The sequence below is a fragment of the Diaphorina citri genome, unplaced genomic scaffold (assembly GCF_000475195.1).
Source record: "Diaphorina citri unplaced genomic scaffold, Diaci psyllid genome assembly version 1.1 scaffold1495, whole genome shotgun sequence".
Classification (NCBI taxonomy): domain Eukaryota; kingdom Metazoa; phylum Arthropoda; class Insecta; order Hemiptera; family Psyllidae; genus Diaphorina; species Diaphorina citri.
In genome coordinates, this window is record NW_007378921.1 from 47,727 (window position 1) to 65,795 (window position 18,069).

The 18,069-nt window shown below is 41.4% G+C and overlaps 1 protein-coding gene across 1 annotated transcript in view; it reads left to right on the forward strand.

The window, feature by feature from the left end:
- LOC113470298 (probable chitinase 10) overlaps positions 1-18,069 on the forward strand; it is a 51,323-nt gene that overhangs the window by 30,915 nt on the left and 2,339 nt on the right. Inside the window, exons 18-25 of the mRNA XM_026828626.1 lie at positions 1,027-1,212; positions 1,495-1,620; positions 2,212-2,276; positions 2,969-3,005; positions 4,892-4,909; positions 8,033-8,058; positions 9,279-9,323; positions 9,893-9,981. Coding sequence (XP_026684427.1) covers positions 1,027-1,212; positions 1,495-1,620; positions 2,212-2,276; positions 2,969-3,005; positions 4,892-4,909; positions 8,033-8,058; positions 9,279-9,323; positions 9,893-9,981 — 592 coding nt within the window. The remainder of the gene's footprint in view (positions 1-1,026; positions 1,213-1,494; positions 1,621-2,211; positions 2,277-2,968; positions 3,006-4,891; positions 4,910-8,032; positions 8,059-9,278; positions 9,324-9,892; positions 9,982-18,069) is intronic.

Consider the following 18,069-nt stretch of genomic DNA (forward strand, 5'->3'; position numbering starts at 1 on the left):
CCGTTACGTCCAATGTTGTTTAACTCCACACACAAAAAGGCCACTCCCAGGCTTAAGTTTAGGGGCAAACAGCCCTACAAGATGAGTTAAGTAAGCTAGTACGAATCTGCGTCCAAATTTCAGGAGGAATCGAAGAGCTGGAAAAGCAGCTTACCAAAGAAGGCAAAGCCCCGATCAGTTGTGTTTCTGTTTCCTAACTCCACTGGATTCCCAAATGAGAATCTAGAAAAATGGAAACAACTTTCGTCAAACTGAGCTTTCAATCAGCCAACCCTTGAACAAGTCTCATTCCAGCAGGAAAAATAAGGTAGGTATATTCTTTTCTATTCCATTCCATTCCATTCTATATTATTCTAATCTCTTCATTTTCCCCCTACAGGACCACTTTTTTTTACTTTCTATTACCCTTACGTATAGGGAACCTATACAACTTCTTTTTTTTATATAGGTACACTTGAGGCGGCGGAGATCATTATTTAGCATGTTTTCTACTGCCTTGCCTTTTTCCCCGGGATTTCAAACAGTAATTTACAAGGTAGAGTGAAATATACAAGGTAGAGTGAAATATAAGCCCTGAAATATCAGTTGCCAACTTCACATTCATTTATATCTGATTTCATGTACAAAAATCTACTTTGTAGTACCTCCGATATCGGAAAATAACGTGAAACTAACGTGATCAGAATCGATTCTTGCAGAGATAGAATAGAATAGAATATACCTTGTTTATCCTGCTCGAATGAGACTAAAAAGTCCCTTTACCCCAGCAGTCTAAACAAGGTCTCGTGTATTTTATGGGTTTAACATGGTACGATACATAATTAATACAGATAGTTGTGTTTCTTTTTCCTAACTTCACTGGATTCCTAAATGAGAATCTAGAAAAATGGAAACAACTTTCGTCAAACTGAGCTTTTAATCAACCAACCCTTGAACAAGTCTCATTCCGGCAGGAAAAATAAGGTATATTCTTTTCTATTCGATTCCATTCTATATTATTCTAATCTCTTCATTTTCCCCCTACAGGACCACACCATCAAGCACTACCTCAAATCAGGGGCGGACCCAGACAAGCTAGTCCTGGGTATCCCCACCTATGGGCGATCCTACACGTTATTCAACCCGGAATCCAACCAGATAGGAGCCCCTGCCGACGGCCCTGGTGAACAAGGGGACGCCACTCGGGAGAAAGGATATTTGGCTTACTATGAGGTAAGAGATTCGTAGAAGCTTAACCCATGAGAGCCGAGGCCTACACCAAACTTGACCAAACCCTTCTCTCTTTTTCGCTAATATCTCAGTCGCTTCTCGTCAGAGGTCGCTCAGTCGCTTCTCGATCTGTCTATTAGTTAGAAAACAAAATTTCCTACTATTCTCACTATTATTTGACATATTTACTCTGTACTGGTCGGGAGTTAGAGGCGATTAAGTTTCAGAAAGATTGATATTGCACATCGTTCGCTCAAAAACGGAATTCCTTTTGTTTCTTCTCAGATTTGCAGCAGTTTGAAGAGCGACGATTGGAGCGTGGAGCACCCCAACCCTAGGGCCATGGGGCCCTATGCGTTCAAGGGCAATCAGTGGGTGGGATATGACGACCAAGAAATCGCCAAAGACAAGGTAAGGATCTGTACTCTAGGATAGGTATTCAACTCCAGTGTAGGATAATACCTAAAGAAGTCAAAGAAATCGGTCCTAAAAGAACCCTGGCCTTCGTAAGAAATCTAGGGCTCTTCTAAATAACTATAGGGAAAGTCATAAAAGATCTAACCAGGTCTAAGAGACATAGGGCGTTTATTATTTATAGCCGATGACCCTACTTATACCAATACCAGGATGTCTTCGGTAGGATGTCTTCGGACACATTTTTTCGACGGTATACCTTCATGAAACTGAATGTTCTCTCTTAACTCTCAATCGAAATCAGTCATAGACAATAATTAGTCAGTCAACTCTGATTCTTTCCACCCTCTGCGGTGAAAGTTTTCTAGTTATTCAAGCCTTCCTATATCTGGGAGATTCCTGAAGCCTCCAGAGATAGGTACATGAACTTTACAACAACCCTTCGGGAGTTCGCGGCAGATAGTGGATAGTGGGGTATTGATCCCTACTGAGGTCATAAACTGGTGAATTATATAAAAAGGATGCAGTTTTCCAGCCATGGAAAACCAATTTTTCAATCTGTTAAACCCCGTTCGATTCTTGTTGCAGGCCAAATACGTCAACGATCAGAAGTTGGGAGGCATCATGTTCTGGTCCATAGATAACGACGACTAATGTTCGCGGATTTGGCAATTATGTTCGCGAATTCGCGTCCCGAATCGACATTTTGGATATTTGGCAAGCCTAGAGTTAAGCGACGTTCCGCTTGGTTGGTATCCGGATGATTTACCACCTTAGCAGTCGTATCATACTGCTGTTTTTTTCTGGCCCACTCACACTGGGTGACGTTAATGTGAGTAGGCGAGTAACTTAATCTTTAGCAGTCATAAATATTATGTAGATTGACATTAAAAATTATGATAGTATAGTAATACATGAAAACTGATTATGTATTTATTGTCTACTTTTGCTTTCAGATACCTAGATTTCATGAACATCCTATCGTATGACTATCACTCAGCTTTCGAACCTGCCGTCAATCACCACTCCCCTCTATTCCCTCTGGAGGAAGACGGAGAGTACAACTTTGAAGCTCAGCTTAGTATTGTAAGTTATGCGAGTTCTTTTTAGCTAAGTCCCCTTTATTGTTCTTTCTTCTTCTTCTCCCCGATCAGTAGAAGCCTATACGACAGAGTTCTAGCGAACGCAGGCACTCGACACTCGTCCGGTAGACAGCAAAACGGTCCAGGACCTCAGAATCAAGGGATCAAGTTCAGCGAAGATGAGACTGCGTCGTCCAGTAAGGAGAGACCCAAGTATAAGACGATTCAGAGAGAAAGGTAAGCGGATGAACTAGAATGGAGACTAAAGGTAAGGCTAGATCGAATAAACTACCTCTAATGGTGTAATAAAGGACATAAATTTCAGCTAAGTAGATATCTACCCCACATTTCAAAAGGTTATCTTCAGGTTGACCCCGATCTATGAAGGTGAGAAAAAACCTGCCGAATACACAGGCGTGCTTACTGGTTGAATTCTAATTAGAATGTTAAAAGAAATAACATGACTAGAATGGCGAAAGAAAAATGAGCTAAAGCGTTAATCTCGCTAAATTTCACGAAAGTACAATTAGATCGAATAAACTACCTCTAATGGTGTAATAAAGGACATAAATGTCAGCTAAGTAGATATCTACCCCACATTTCAAAAGGTTATCTTCAGGTTGACCCCGATCTGTGAAGGTGAGAAAAAACCTGCCGAATACACAGGCGTGCTTACTTGAACACTGTCTAGATTTAGATTGAATTCTAGTTAGAATGTTAAAAGAAATAACATGACTAGAATGGCGAAAGAAAAATGAGCTAAAGCGTTAATCTCGCTAAATTTCACGAAAGTACAATTCCAATTTTCGTCTTCATAAAAACACGAGAACAAAATGTTACTTTGTCTCTCAAGTCAAACTTATTTATCCTTCTACATCTCCTCCCGGCCCACATTTTCTCTCCGTAGACCATCGACGACGCCAGCTCCTGAAGAAGAACCAGAAGACCAAGAGGACACAGTACCCACCACGGTGACGCCCAAATACCAAAGTATCTTCCGGCGCCGCCAGTCAACCACCGCCAGCCCTCAGGAAGAGACGGACCCTTATGAGGAGAAACCGGCCACGCCCAAATACGTCACCTTGTCCCGGAACAGGGGCTCGTCAGGTACTGCCGCTCCTGTGAAGGAGGAGGCCGAGGAAGAGCCTGAGGTGACCCAGAAGTAAGTTTGGCCTGAGAAGGGTCACACAAGTAAGTTTTCTTAATGCAATAGTCCTGGACTTTGCACACGGGAATTTTGTCCGAAAAGAGCCCCATTTCAATGTAAAGTTTTCTTAATTGGTTAAAGTTCAAAGTTGAATGAAAATATACAAAGGAAAAGGGTCTTTTAAGGAAAAAGATCTTATTAAACTGGCCCTGGTGAAACAAGAGCCCTGTTTTGAATCGATGATTTTACATCTATTGGTCTTCTTGTGGCAACGCCGACCCTAGTAGAAAGGCTGGGAAGAAAAAGGAGGGGTTCTTGTGTCAATGTACCACTGTACATACTGTACAAGCTTCATACGCTACGCGGTCCAGACGTGAGGAATAGGTTGTAATTAACGCCGACCCTAGTAGAAAGGCTGGGAAGAAAGAGGAGGGGTTCTTGTGTCAATGTACCACTGTACATACTGTACAAGCTTCATACGCTACGCGGTCCAGACGTGAGGAATAGGTTGTAATAGAACAAGGGGATGCCACTCGGGAGAAAGGATATTTGGCTTACTATGAGGTAAAACTTTCAAGTAGCAAGGTGTAATTTCATTGGAACCATATTTTAGAGAATTGTATACCTACTAGGGAGATCTTAATCCTTAGATTTTGTGAGTATTCTCCATCCGTTATATAAATTATGTCTCTTTGAAGATATAGTCTACCTGCAGATCATTACACCTGAGTCCTGTGCATTGGAATTTCCGATGTTTGCCTCAAAATCTCAGCAACACAGTCATTTGGTTTTCCGATCAAAAGCCCTATCCGTACATAAATAGGTACACAAAATATAGTTACCTCTAAATCAAACTTAACATACTATTATTCTTCTACCTTCTATTGCACATCGTTCGCTCAAAAACGGAATTCCTTTTGCTTCCTCTCAGATTTGCAGTAGTTTGAAGAGCGACGATTGGAGTGTGGAGCACCCCAACCCCCGCGCCATGGGGCCCTATGCGTTCAAGGGCAACCAGTGGGTGGGATATGATGACCAGGAAATCGCCAAAGATAAGGTAAGGATGGACGCAACCTCACGAGACAAATCCAGGGGTTCACGGCTGAGGATCTACCTGTAAATTGATCCCTTTGAACCAAATTTACCTTTAAAAAATCAACAAAATTAAGGGTTTTTTTTACAAATATTTCTTTATATAACTTTTACATTTAAACTTTGGGGGTGGAGTGTCACAGACAACTTATACGTTTGCCAGGGGGGTTGCTTCTCAAAAAGGTTGAATGTCGCTGCCCTAGTGGATCAACGAATGGCTAGGTCTGAAGTTCAGTCGACGGTGACAACCAGGTTGGGATTGGTACTGAATTACGCGTAGTTTGGAGTAAGAACCAGAAGTATATTGTTCTGAGTAGGTATTTCACCGTGTTCCTAGTACTAGCCTAACAGTTCACAACACTGTTCCGTACAGAATTAAAGGGGCAACAATCTAAAAATCCAAGTTGCACAATCATATCTGACCATAGTCTCCCTCTTTCCAGCTCCATCCACAACGGAGAAACTCCGGCGCACATCAGCCGTCTATCGACAACCCGTCAACATCTTCTCCCAAAGCCAGGAAACCCAACAGTCCACCCCTCTCCTCCGTACTTCCCCGCAGATCAGCCAATATCTCCGCCCATCACAGGTGGACAACTCTCAATACATTCGCCCGGAAGACAGCTCCTCTCTCCGCCCAGAGTATGTCCCAGGACGGGGTACGGTTCGCCCCGAGGAAAGCCCCGCTCTCCGCCCTGAATATGTCCCGGTCCGGGGTACGGTGACTCCAGTTGAAACGCCGCACAGAGGTTTCCTCCGCGCCCAAGCGCCACGGCCCAAGGAGAAGCCGTTCTCGCGGAAGCTGGTCGCGTCGGCGGGCCAGAGCCAGTATGACTACACGGACGATGAACTGTACGGAATAGAACCGATTGAGATTCCGCTCAGCGGCAAGGTAAGTTTATTTTTTCTGATTCACTTCTAAGGGTGCTGTTTGTTAAGCTTGTTTGCTGGAACCTTGAATTCTATCCCATTCAAACTTATCACAATCCAGAGTTCAGAGCATTTTACCACCGATTTATTACTTTTAAGTGGCAGAGTTTTCCTGAAGGATCTTTTTCGCTCTGTCCCGGCTGGTAAAGAGATACGTCCGTTTTGGTGATCCACATGGATGACTAGTTTCTAGTAGGTAATTGGCCGAGATATTTATGAGCAATATTTTCAAAATAGTTCTTATTCAAGTTCCGCCCGGCCTATAGGGAGGATCAACACACGAAATGGAGTTTCATGGTCTCTATTTACATTTCTAATACTTTATTGTTTTATTCATAATTCCCAGGTGCGTATTCACACAGACGGCTACATCGAGTGTCTGGACATGGGATCCATTCCATTCATATATGTGAGAAGACCTTAAACTTATCACAATCCAGAGTTCAGAGCATTTGACCACCGATTTATTACTTTTAAGTGGCAGGGTTTTCCTGAAGGAGCTTTTTCGCTCTGTCCCGGCTGGTAAAGAGATACGTCCGTTTTGGTGATCCACATGGATGACTAGTTTCTAGTAGGTAATTGGCCGAGATATTTATGAGCAATATTTTCAAAATAGTTCTTATTTAAGTTCCGCCCGGCCTATAGGGAGGATCAACACACGAAATGGAGTTTCATGGTCTTTATTTACATTTCTAATACTTTATTGTTTTATTCATAATTCCCAGGTGCGTATTCACACAGACGGCTACATCGAGTGTCTGGACATGGGCAACTTCCCTCATCCTTTCTCCTGCAAGAAGTTCATCTCCTGTGCCAAAATGGAGAACGGTCTCAATGGTAGTCTCCTGGGATGGGAGTACACCTGTCCGAAAGGGCTTTCGTTCGACCCCATCGGTGGCATTTGTAACTGGTCCGCCGGCCTGGGGTGTAAGGAGTAGAGTGTCCCCCGCCTCTTGCTCGAGTAAACAGGGTTGGGTAGCGTCATAGTTTGGTCCAGAAAGCGATAGAATTGCGATAAAATTCGTATAAAATCAGCCTAGTTATGACCTTGTTGCACCTCTAGATACACCACTGGTCAAGAGGATAAGTCAAGAAGAGATTGATAGAATAAACGCAAGAAGAAAGAATTCTCGCTACACAACTACAACACAAGCATCAAATCTACCTCAACTTGTTGAAGACAGCACCAAGCCTCAGAGAAAAGCCAATGTTACAAGGAACACTGGATGGAACTTCAATCTCTGGTGAAAATAGTTCAGGTGAACAGTCAGGTCTAACAACAGAATATTCCGCTCCTTCTACACTTGGTTATGGATCTGGCGAAGAGATCAGTTCAACGGAAAATGGTTATGCAGAAACTACCACAGACTTTCCCCGGTCGGATAGTACCTTCATAACAACATTCATTCCTACCACAGAACAAACACTAGTGAAAGACATTGTGGAGACTGTTGAAAATATCGTTCAAAACTCTCAAGAAAATTCAGTAGAGAACACAGACGTTATTGACGACATCAATAAATTATTTGGAAGTACTGAAAGCAGTGATAAAACAACTACTGATGATTACGAGGCCAAATCTACGTTCTTTACACAAACTGATACCCCTCGAGTATCCAGTATCTACACGACAGTCAGGAACTTGGTTTCGAGAGGAACTCAACAATATGAGAGCTATACATCAAGTCCTTCGGAGGGTGTCAAGTCTTCAAACAGAGTTGTGAATAATCCTGAGAATTCACAAAGAAGGCCCATTATTAAAACCTATGTCAACACTCGCAGAAGACGTCTTGCCTTCACCCGACGACCGACTGCCGTCCGAAGTACTACCCCAGCCACAGTTTCCAGCACAGACGCACCAATCAGGGCCAGGCCTGCACAGACCGAATCTCAAACCACTAGGGGAGTCTTCAGAAGGCGACGACCAATAGGTGGAAGCAGCAGCACGCAAGCACCGCTAGCACCGTCCACATTGGCGCAAGAAGTGAACAGTCTACCGAATGAGCTTCTGGAACATTTTCACAATCTTGACGGGAGAACTTGAAACTTGACTATCAAACTGAAGAACTTGGATACTTGTAATTCATACTGGAGAATTGATTTTTGAGCATCTGATTGGAAAAACTTGGAACATTGATCTATGGGAGTTGTCTGGGAGTTATTGGGTGGTGGACTGGATTTTGGGTCCATTAGGCTGATGGTGACCTCGGTGCTTGGTGATGCATTTGAGCTGCACATGGTGCATTCTGATCACTTGAGGTTCATCTGTTGCAATTTGAGGTTCACATTGAGGTGTAATATGAGGTGTAAATTGGAGTTCACATTTGAGGTGAAGTTTGGAGTTCACATTTGGGGTTCACATGATGCGCTGATAATTTGAGGCCGCGGCCATGGCTTTTAGCCACTCATCACCGCACTTGACTTATCTCCCATACTAGGACCCTGTGAAAACCAGAACCAAATTAGAACTAAGAAACACAATAGAACAACAGCAATTGAAAGGAACATAATATGTGCCCTAGGTAAAACAAAGAAAATTTTGATATAGGTTCTTTAACCCCACAACAGAATCAGCATACAATTATAATAAAGAAAACAACAAATTTATTATTTATCAAATAATTTCACTTAAAATAAGAGAATTACTTACCTCTAAAAGGGTTGAATCCATATATTGTCTTATCGGTCATGTAGGGCGGAATCATACCTTTTTTGTGAAATTTTCTTTGGGACCGCAAAGTACTTCTACCTGTACCTAACTGTTGGTCTAGTTTTAGTGAACTGTACAACTTGTTCAGAAAAAGAGACCCTACTAGCCCAGAGAAGAACCGAATACGGCCCAGAACCTACTGAGAAATTTTCCTTGGATTCTACCTACATGGTAGGTACTTGTATTTTGGTAATACGTCTGTTATTCTTATTCGAACATATTATTTATCTAAGAATAGTTTCACTGATTATGGTGTGAGCTTCTACTAAGACCATTCTTTTTTCTCACGTGTGTATCCGCTAATCAACTATCCAATTTCTAATAATACTTCATTACCTCATGGTATGAAAGCTCGGGTTATTCTTCTTATATTATTGGTACATAAGGTACCAATTTACCTTGGATAAATTTATAGGTGTACCTACCAAATTTAAGTGACTTGGCGGGATGTACCAAATGTACGTACGTGAGGTATCAATGGTATCTGTTTATTAATTTGGATTCTTCATCAGTTTGTAGTTGTAGACTCTAGAGAAGAAGGTGGCGACAACCAGCCAAGGTTAACGCTTCGCCTGAGACATTCTCTGCAAGTCTCATTCTCGTAGTACGAATACAAGCAAGATATATTAAGGAGCACAGTAGCACTCCGCCCGCAAAGTCAAAATTTAACAACGTTTCTATTCTATTCTTCCAGACTTCCATCTTCAACCAAATCTCCGTCGTCCAAGGACTCCAAAGTGTCCACCTCCACCAAACGAACTCGACAGACGAAACGGGACTTTTTAGTCTTATTCTCGTAGTACGAATACCTACAAGCAAGGTACATATTATATTAAGGAGCACAGTAGCACTCCGCCCGCAAAGTCAAAATTTGACAACGCTTCTATTCTATTCTTCCAGACTTCCATCTTCAACCAAATCTCCTAAGGTTGCAAATCTAATAATTTCTCTTCTCTTTCCACAGGAACTTCGAGAAGAATTTGAGCGCGAGTCTGAGAAGACAGGCAGACCTCGTCTACTTCTTACCATGGCAGTTCCCGCTGGTCTTGAGTACATCGATAAGGGATATGACGTGAAGAAACTCAACAAGTAAGTAGCCAGCGGCGATAGCACTTTTTTTTCATTGGGCGAAAATTGTATGCATGTCGTATGTATCACTTTGAATGTATCAGCTTCCGATGAACTGTTGGAGTTAAGTAGGCTTGCCAAACGTCCCGAATTGGCCGGGACAGTCCCGAATTTCAGGGGGTGTCCCGGCGTCCCGTTCAGTTTTTCATTTTAACGAACTCGCCCCAAGTCAACTCCCAGCAAGTCTTCCGTGTCCAAAACAACCAGCACTACAACACCAGACTCGCTGACAACGCCTGAGCCACCCACTACTCCTGATCCTGGCAGTGGTAAGTTAGCCACCTCCCATTAACCTCACCCAGGCTGAGTGGGCCAGAAAAAGCCAGCAACACGCGATTGTCTAATGTCCATGATGTTGGTTTTAAGCTCTATTCAGTGACAAGCTACCCGCCTTTTCACAATAAACTCACCCAAGCTGAGTGAAGCCGGGAAAAGCAGAACGTGATTGTACTCCTCTCCGATAAACTAGCCATGCGCAACGTTTCTTAACTTTAGTGATTAATTGGGGACTGGTGCATTCAACGTACTATCGCCGCAGGCTGTTGTTTTTGATATTCCATGTAGTCCAGTACCTTTCGTTTTTAGTCCGTCCTTCCTTTATTATTACAATAGTAATAAAAAGGTGTAATGGACGGACTATTGTATTCGCTTCGGTGTCGTCTGTCTGTCTGTCTGTCTGTCTGTCTGTCTGTGCCCATAGAAGGACTTATCCAAACCTGGTCGACCTATATATCAAATTAAAGGTCTTTTTACCAGGAACACGAAAATGGTGGTGCAAATTTTGTCCAGAAAACCATAAAGCCAAAAAACCAAAAAAAACTGGTTTTTGCGGGATTTTTTTCACATTTTCTCACACAACAAGCCAAAAAACCAAAAAAAAACTGGTTTTTGGGGGATTTTTTTCACATTTTCTCACACAAATGAGCTCTGATCTCGAAATTTGTCGCAATCAAATCAAGAATAATAATAAACTGAATATTAAACAAATTAGGTAGGTACATAGGTACTGATTGAATAAACTAGAATAAACTAAAGTGAGTACTGTTTTGGAATTCACGAATGAAGGACTTATTCTAACCCCTGTCCTTATAGGATTTATATCAGTCGCATTTTGGACCATTTTCAAGTGTCAACGTTTGTGGAGAAGTCAATATTGGTAGGTACAACCTGGAGTAAGAACTAGAAGTATATTGTTCTGAGTAGGTATTTCACCGTGTGCCTAGTACTAGCCTAACAGTGCACAACACTGTTCCGTACGGAATTAAAGGGGCCACAATCTAAAAATCCAAGTTGCACAATCAAATCTGACCATAGTCTCCCTCTTTCCAGCTCCATCCACAGAGTGAGTACTGTTTTAGAATTCACGAATGAAGGACTTATTCTAACCCCTGTCCTTATAGGATTTATATCGGTCGCATTTTGGACCATTTTCAAGTGTCAACGTTTGTGGACAAGTCAATATTGGTAGGTACGACCTGGAGTAAGAACTAGAAGTATATTGTTCTGAGTAGGTATTTCACCATGTGGTACTAGGTACTAGCCTAACAGTGCACAACACTGTTTCGTACGGAATTAAAGGGGCCACAATCTAAAAATCCAAGTTGCACAATCAAATCTGACCATAGTCTCCCTCTTTCCAGCTCCATCCACATGGAGAGATTGAAATCAACAAAGATAAAATAATTGAAGACAAAATCAAAGAAATTTTAGAAACTCAAGAGCAGAACGAAGATGGACAAATATACGAGAACGAAATTGACAACAATGTAACTCCAAGTTCTGCCGTTAGTTTTACGAGACCTTTGACTAGTAGACGATCAACTCTTGAGGGTTCTAGGGAAAATATTAGAGTGCGATCAACAACAGAAGGACAATTGAGTTCCACACGGCGATCTTTTGGAAGAAGTACAACAACGACTGTAGCCCCTGTTGAAGGTGAGAAAAGAAACGCAACACGCGTCGTTATACGTTCAAGAGGTCAAGCTAAATATAAATCCAACAAGATCTACACCTCTACGATAAATCGACAGAAACTTGTCGATTCCAATGAATATGAAGGCGAGGAATACGATTCCAATAATGTCACTCCAAATGACAAGAAACGTGTTATTGAAGTCAGGATAAGAATGAAAGCCAGAAATCCAAAACAACTGGATGGAACTTCAATCTCTGGTGAAAATAGTGGGTATAGTTCAGGTGAACAGTCAGGTCTAACAACAGAATATTCCGCTCCTTCTACACTTGGTTATGGATCTGGCGAAGAGATCAGTTCAACTTGGATGGAACTTCAATCTCTGGTGAAAATAGTGGGGATAGTTTAGGTGAACAGTCAGGTCTAACAACAGAATATTCCGCTCCTTCTACACTTGGTTATGGATCTGGCGAAGAGATCAGTTCAACGGAAAATGGTTATGCAGAAACTACCACAGACTTTCCCCGGTCGGACAGTACCTTCATAACAACATTCATTCCTACCACAGAAGAAACACTAGTCAAAGACATTGTGGAGACTGTTGAAAACATCGTTCAAAACTCTCAAGAAAACTCAGTAGAGAACACAGACGTTATTGAAGATATCAATAAATTGTTTGGAAGTACTGAAAGCAGTGAAAAAACAACTACTGATGATTACGAGGCCAAATCTACGTTCTTTACACAAACTGATACCCCTCGAGTATCTAGCATCTACACGACAATCAGGAACTTGGTTTCGAGAGGAACTCAACAATATGAGAGCTATACATCATATCCTTCGCAGGAAGTCAAGTCTTCAAACAGGGTTGTGAATAATCCTGAGAATTCACAAAGAAGGCCCATTATTAAAACATACGTAAACACTCGCAGGAGAACAAGCGCATCGCCTGACAGCACGACAGAACAAGCAAAAGCTAATGACAATCAAGATGCTGTATATTTCAATAGGAATAGAAACACAAAGAAGAAGTTCAACAAGGACGAGAATGACCTTGTTGCACCTCTAGATACACCACTGGTCAAGAGGATAAGTCAAGAAGAGATTGATATGCCGAGTTAAATTGGAGGGTAGCGAGTCTGCCTTGGAAGCTTCCAAGACGAACTTTATCCTTCGTAGATTTGTAGAATCTTACCCATGCTTTGGGACATCCGCCTCTACATCTAAACCTCAAAGTGGCCTTTTTCTGTGTGGAGTTAAGGTGGGAACTTTATCCCTAACAGATAAGGTTCGTTCTCGGAACGGCTGGCTTTCTCCTACCCTGTCCTCTTTCTTTCTTTCTTTCTTTCTTTCTTTCTTTGATTTTGGAACGATAAGACCTTCGTTGTTACAGTTCTTTCTATCAAACCTTTTTTTACTACGACAGAATTCGTTTGTGTAAAAATTTCTCCGGACGAAAATTTCGTGCGAGCCGAATCGATTTATTTTCCTCTTAAAACGCCAAATGTCGACAAGAGCGATGCTGGAGAGGTAATACCTACTAACTGTTACTGTTGTTGCATGTTTGGCATGAAGTCGAAACTACGCCCGGACGAAAATTTCGTGCGAGCCGAATCGATTTATTTTCCTCTTAAATCGCCAAATGTCGACAAGAGCGATGCTGGAGAGGTAATACCTACTAACTGTTACTGTTGTTGCATGTTTGGCATGAAGTCGAAACTACGTTCCTGAAGTAACTGGGTTTGAACCGGTCCTCTTTTAGAACTATTGATTTCTTAATTTATCTATCTCTTTCCATATTTGTTTAAGAATTGATTTGCTTGTTTTTTCTATCAATCTTTCATGTTTTTCCCATAAGATCATTTCTTACCTGTGACTGTTTTATATTAATTTTCTCATTGAATAATTTTAGTTTTAAGAATACTTTTTGATTCATTTTAAACATGGTGAATGTTATACCAATAATAGGTACTGGACTAATGTTGGAAGACAAAACCCTCAGACGGAGCCTTGTCTTACTGGTTGCCTTGTTTATCTGTTTTCCCCATAAGATCATTTCTTACCTATGACTGTTTTATATTAATTTTCTCATTGAATAATTTTAGTTTTAAGAATACTTTTTGATTCATGGTGAATGTTATACCAATAATAGGTACTGGACTAATGTTGGAAGACAAAACCCTCAGACGGAGCCTTGTCTTACTGGTTGCCTTGAAAAACACTTACAACTAAGGCTGAATAGTTTAATCCAGAGGTGTTTGAAAAGGTGATCGAAATTTCAGGTGATATGTTGGTCTTGACGGTGACATTAGTGATAAATCTACTAAAACTATTTTCACCTGAGGGTTCCATAAACATTGTTGTTTTTTAGACTTACAATCTGCTTACGACCAGTTGCAAGTTATTTAACCATCCTAAACAGTGCAGCGGAAAGCTATTTCTATTCCTCCCCCTACTATCTCTCGAAATATCTACTTGATTCTACTTCTAGTTTTGCATACGAAAAATGCTTTGGTTAATCTGCAACTGGGCGTAAATATTTGCGTATCATTTTGACGAAATTTTACTTCTAATGTCGGCCACTCACACTCAGACTACCTTAGACAGACAATCAGTGGAAAAAGCTTGCGACCATATTTCTATTCCTCCCCCTACTATCTCTCGAAATATCTACTTGATTCTACTTCTAGTTTTGCATACGAAAAATGGTATGGTTAATCTGCAACTGGGCGTAAATATTTGCGTACCTATCATTTTGACGAAATTTTACTTCTAATGTCGGCCACTCACACTCAGACTACCTTAGACAGACAATCAGTGGAAAAAGCTTGCGACCGAGGTCTGTCAGATGGTCGGAGAGACCTCACAGACTTAGGTTTGCCAAACCGTCTGAGCGTGAATGACCGGTATCAACCCACTTCTAGCATTCTTTCTTTATTCGATAAATTTATGATCCACAGGAAACTACTAAATGCATTCTGAATGTTCTCTATATTATTGTTTATGGTGGATTTCACGAATGACTTAGGTAATGAGAGATTTCACTAATGGGAGAATTTTGAATTTAAATGGAGTTTAAATGATCCAAAGAGGAGTTTTTAGTGATCCAAAAAGAAGAAGTTTTTAAAAACTCCTGTTTGGATCATTAAAAACTCCTTTTTCGATGATTCAAAATTCTCCCATGAGTTCAATTCCTCATTAAGTCATTTGTGAAATCTACCATTAATATTTTTGCTTTGTTCTCTATTAACATGCATCTTGCATTGATTTGCATCTTCTCATCTTCCCTGTCACTCTTTGGAACTGTTAGGAGATTAACTGAAGATTCTAAGACATACCTATCAACCTACGTTATTGGTAAAATAGCTATCCACATAGAATGATAAATAAATCAAACATCCCTTCGGGAAAAATTAGAAAAATCAAAAACTTCAGAAATACTTATTATTGCCCCGAATTTATTGCTCTCAACTCTCAATTGTATTTGGGTTTAGAGTTTTCCAAACAAATGAGAACTTATTAGGTACCGTTGATTTAGAACGGATTCCTAATATCGCAATTAGAAGGATGATTAGTGACACTAATATCTACAATAACCAAGTCTCCATGCTTGCACAAAAGTCACAATAACGCCACTTTATCAAAAGTGCAGCCCAAGTTGAAAGACTCAATGTGGACAATTTTTCCCCTCCAAAATTGTCATCAACATCTCGAATTGTTCCACCAGGTGAAAATCAACCGAACCCGTCTTGCCTACAAAAGTCACAATAACGCCACTTTATCAAAAGTGCAGCCCAAGTTGAAGAGTCAATGTGGACAATTTTTCCCCTCCAAAATTGTCATCAACATCTCGAATATTGTTCCACCAGGTGAAAATCAACCGAACCCGTCTTGCCTTCACCCGACGACCGACTGCCGTCCGAAGTACTACCCCAGCCGGGTAGCCATTAACCTATTTTACTTTCCCCCGAATCGTCATGACTAATAATCCCTTGAATGTCATTTAATACCACCTTGATTTCTTGCAGATACGTTACTCTCAGGAGACCTAAACCAGGCCTGCACAGACCGAATCTCAAACCACTAGGGGAGTCTTCAGAAGGAGACGACCAATAGGTGGAAGCAGCAGCACGCAAGCACCGCTAGCACCGTCCACATTGGCGCAAGAAGTGAACAGTCTACCTGGTAAGTGTTGCGGAGGATTTGCTTTAAACGCTTGACGTTCGCCTACCTCCAGGTCCTCCAGTAATTAATGGTAATCGACAGAGGAAAAAGAATGACAAAGGTGTCTGTTATTTTGTAACCTAAGGATGTGTAAGTTTTTTGTTTTTACTTCTTCCGAGGTACCTGCCATGGCAGACCTTACCCCATCATTGAAGCCGCCAAAGAGGCACTGTTTGGTATTGACAGCGAGTAAGTTGGACATCATTAATCCAAGCTTTGTCGGCGAAGGCTGGTAGCCATTTAACTATTTTACTTCCCCCCGAATCGTCATGACTAATAATCCCTTGAATGTCATTTAATACCACCTTGATTTCTTGCAGATACGTTACTCTCAGGAGACCTAAACCAAAAGTCATCGACACTTCGTCTGCCGAAGATAAACAAAGCCTCAGCGAAGAGGAAGAACCAGTAGTTGACTCTGACGAAGAGCTAGATGCACTGCCACCGAAAATTATAACCACCACCACTACTCGACCCAGAGAGAAGGTGAGTGTGTTTATAGTAACACCGGCCACGGACCCAGTTGCTTCAGTGTACCGGACGTCGACTTGGACAAGCGTTGTGACTTCAATAATGGAGGATGCCATCACCCACAAGACAAAAATCAAGGTCAATCATACGGACGACGAGAGACATTCTGAAGAGGGAAGAGCCATGGATGGTATCTTCACTAAAAACACTCCTGCGCCACTAGATTCGAGAGATTCAAAAGTATCTTTGTCAACCAAGGCTTTGGATGAAGCTATACTGACTACCTTAGGTTCGTCTTCACTAGAATCGTCTTCTGAAACGGAATCAACAAGTAGCTCAACGCTTTCACCTGTCAGCTCAACGTTACGCCTGCCACTGAGGAAACCAGCAAACCACTCACGATTTATCACGTTCAATAGAAACCGCACCAACACCCAGACAACAACTACCACACTAAAACCGGACAGTGACGGCAAAAATAAATATTCCCGATTCAAAACAAAACCGAAAGTTGACGCTGAGAAAGACACGTCTACTAAAAAGTACTCTTCCATTCACCGATTCAATAAGAATACCTCACCTGCTAGTGAGGAATCAGTAGAAGCCACGGGATCAACTAGGAAATATTTTGGGAGAGTAAGAAGCTCAACAGCATCATCATCGTCCGAGGAAGACACAGAAATAACAACCCTAGCAGACGGTCCGGTTACTGCGAAGTACAAATATATTTTAAGAACAACCAAGCGGAAGCCACGGGATCAACTAGGAAATATTTCGGGAGAGTAAGAAGCTCAACAGCATCGTCATCGTCCGAGGAAGACACAGAAATAACAACCCTAGCAGACGGTCCGGTTACTGCGAAGTACAAATATATTTTAAGAACAACCAAGCCAACTGTTGACAGCGGAGAGATTGAAATCAACAAAGATAAAATTATTGAAGACAAAATCAAAGAAATTTTAGAAACTCAGGAGCAGAACGAAGATGGACAAATATACGAGAACGAAATTGACAACAATGTAACTCCAAGTTCTGCCGTTAGGTTTACGAGACCTTTGACTAGTAGACGATCAACTCTTGAGGGTTCTAGGGAAAATATTAGAGTGCGATCAACAACAGAAGGACAATTGAGTTCCACACGGCGATCTTTTGGAAGAAGTACAACAACGACTGTAGCCCCTGTTGAAGGTGAGAAAAGAAACGCAACACGCGTCGTTATACGTTCAAGAGGTCAAGCTAAATATAAATCCAACAAGATCTACACCTCTACGATAAATCGACAGAAACTTGTCGATTCCAATGAATATGAAGGCGAGGAATACGATTCCAATAATGTCACTCCAAATGACAAGAAACGTGTTATTGAAGTCAGGATAAGAATGAAAGCCAGAAATCCAAAACAACTGGATGGAACTTCAATCTCTGGTGAAAATAGTGGGTATAGTTCAGGTGAACAGTCAGGTCTAACAACAGAATATTCCGCTCCTTCTACACTTGGTTATGGATCTGGCGAAGAGATCAGTTCAACGGAAAATGGTTATGCAGAAACTACCACAGACTTTCCCCGGTCGGACAGTACCTTCATAACAACATTCATTCCTACCACAGAAGAAACACTAGTCAAAGACATTGTGGAGACTGTTGAAAACATCGTTCAAAACTCTCAAGAAAACTCAGTAGAGAACACAGACGTTATTGAAGATATCAATAAATTGTTTGGAAGTACTGAAAGCAGTGAAAAAACAACTAC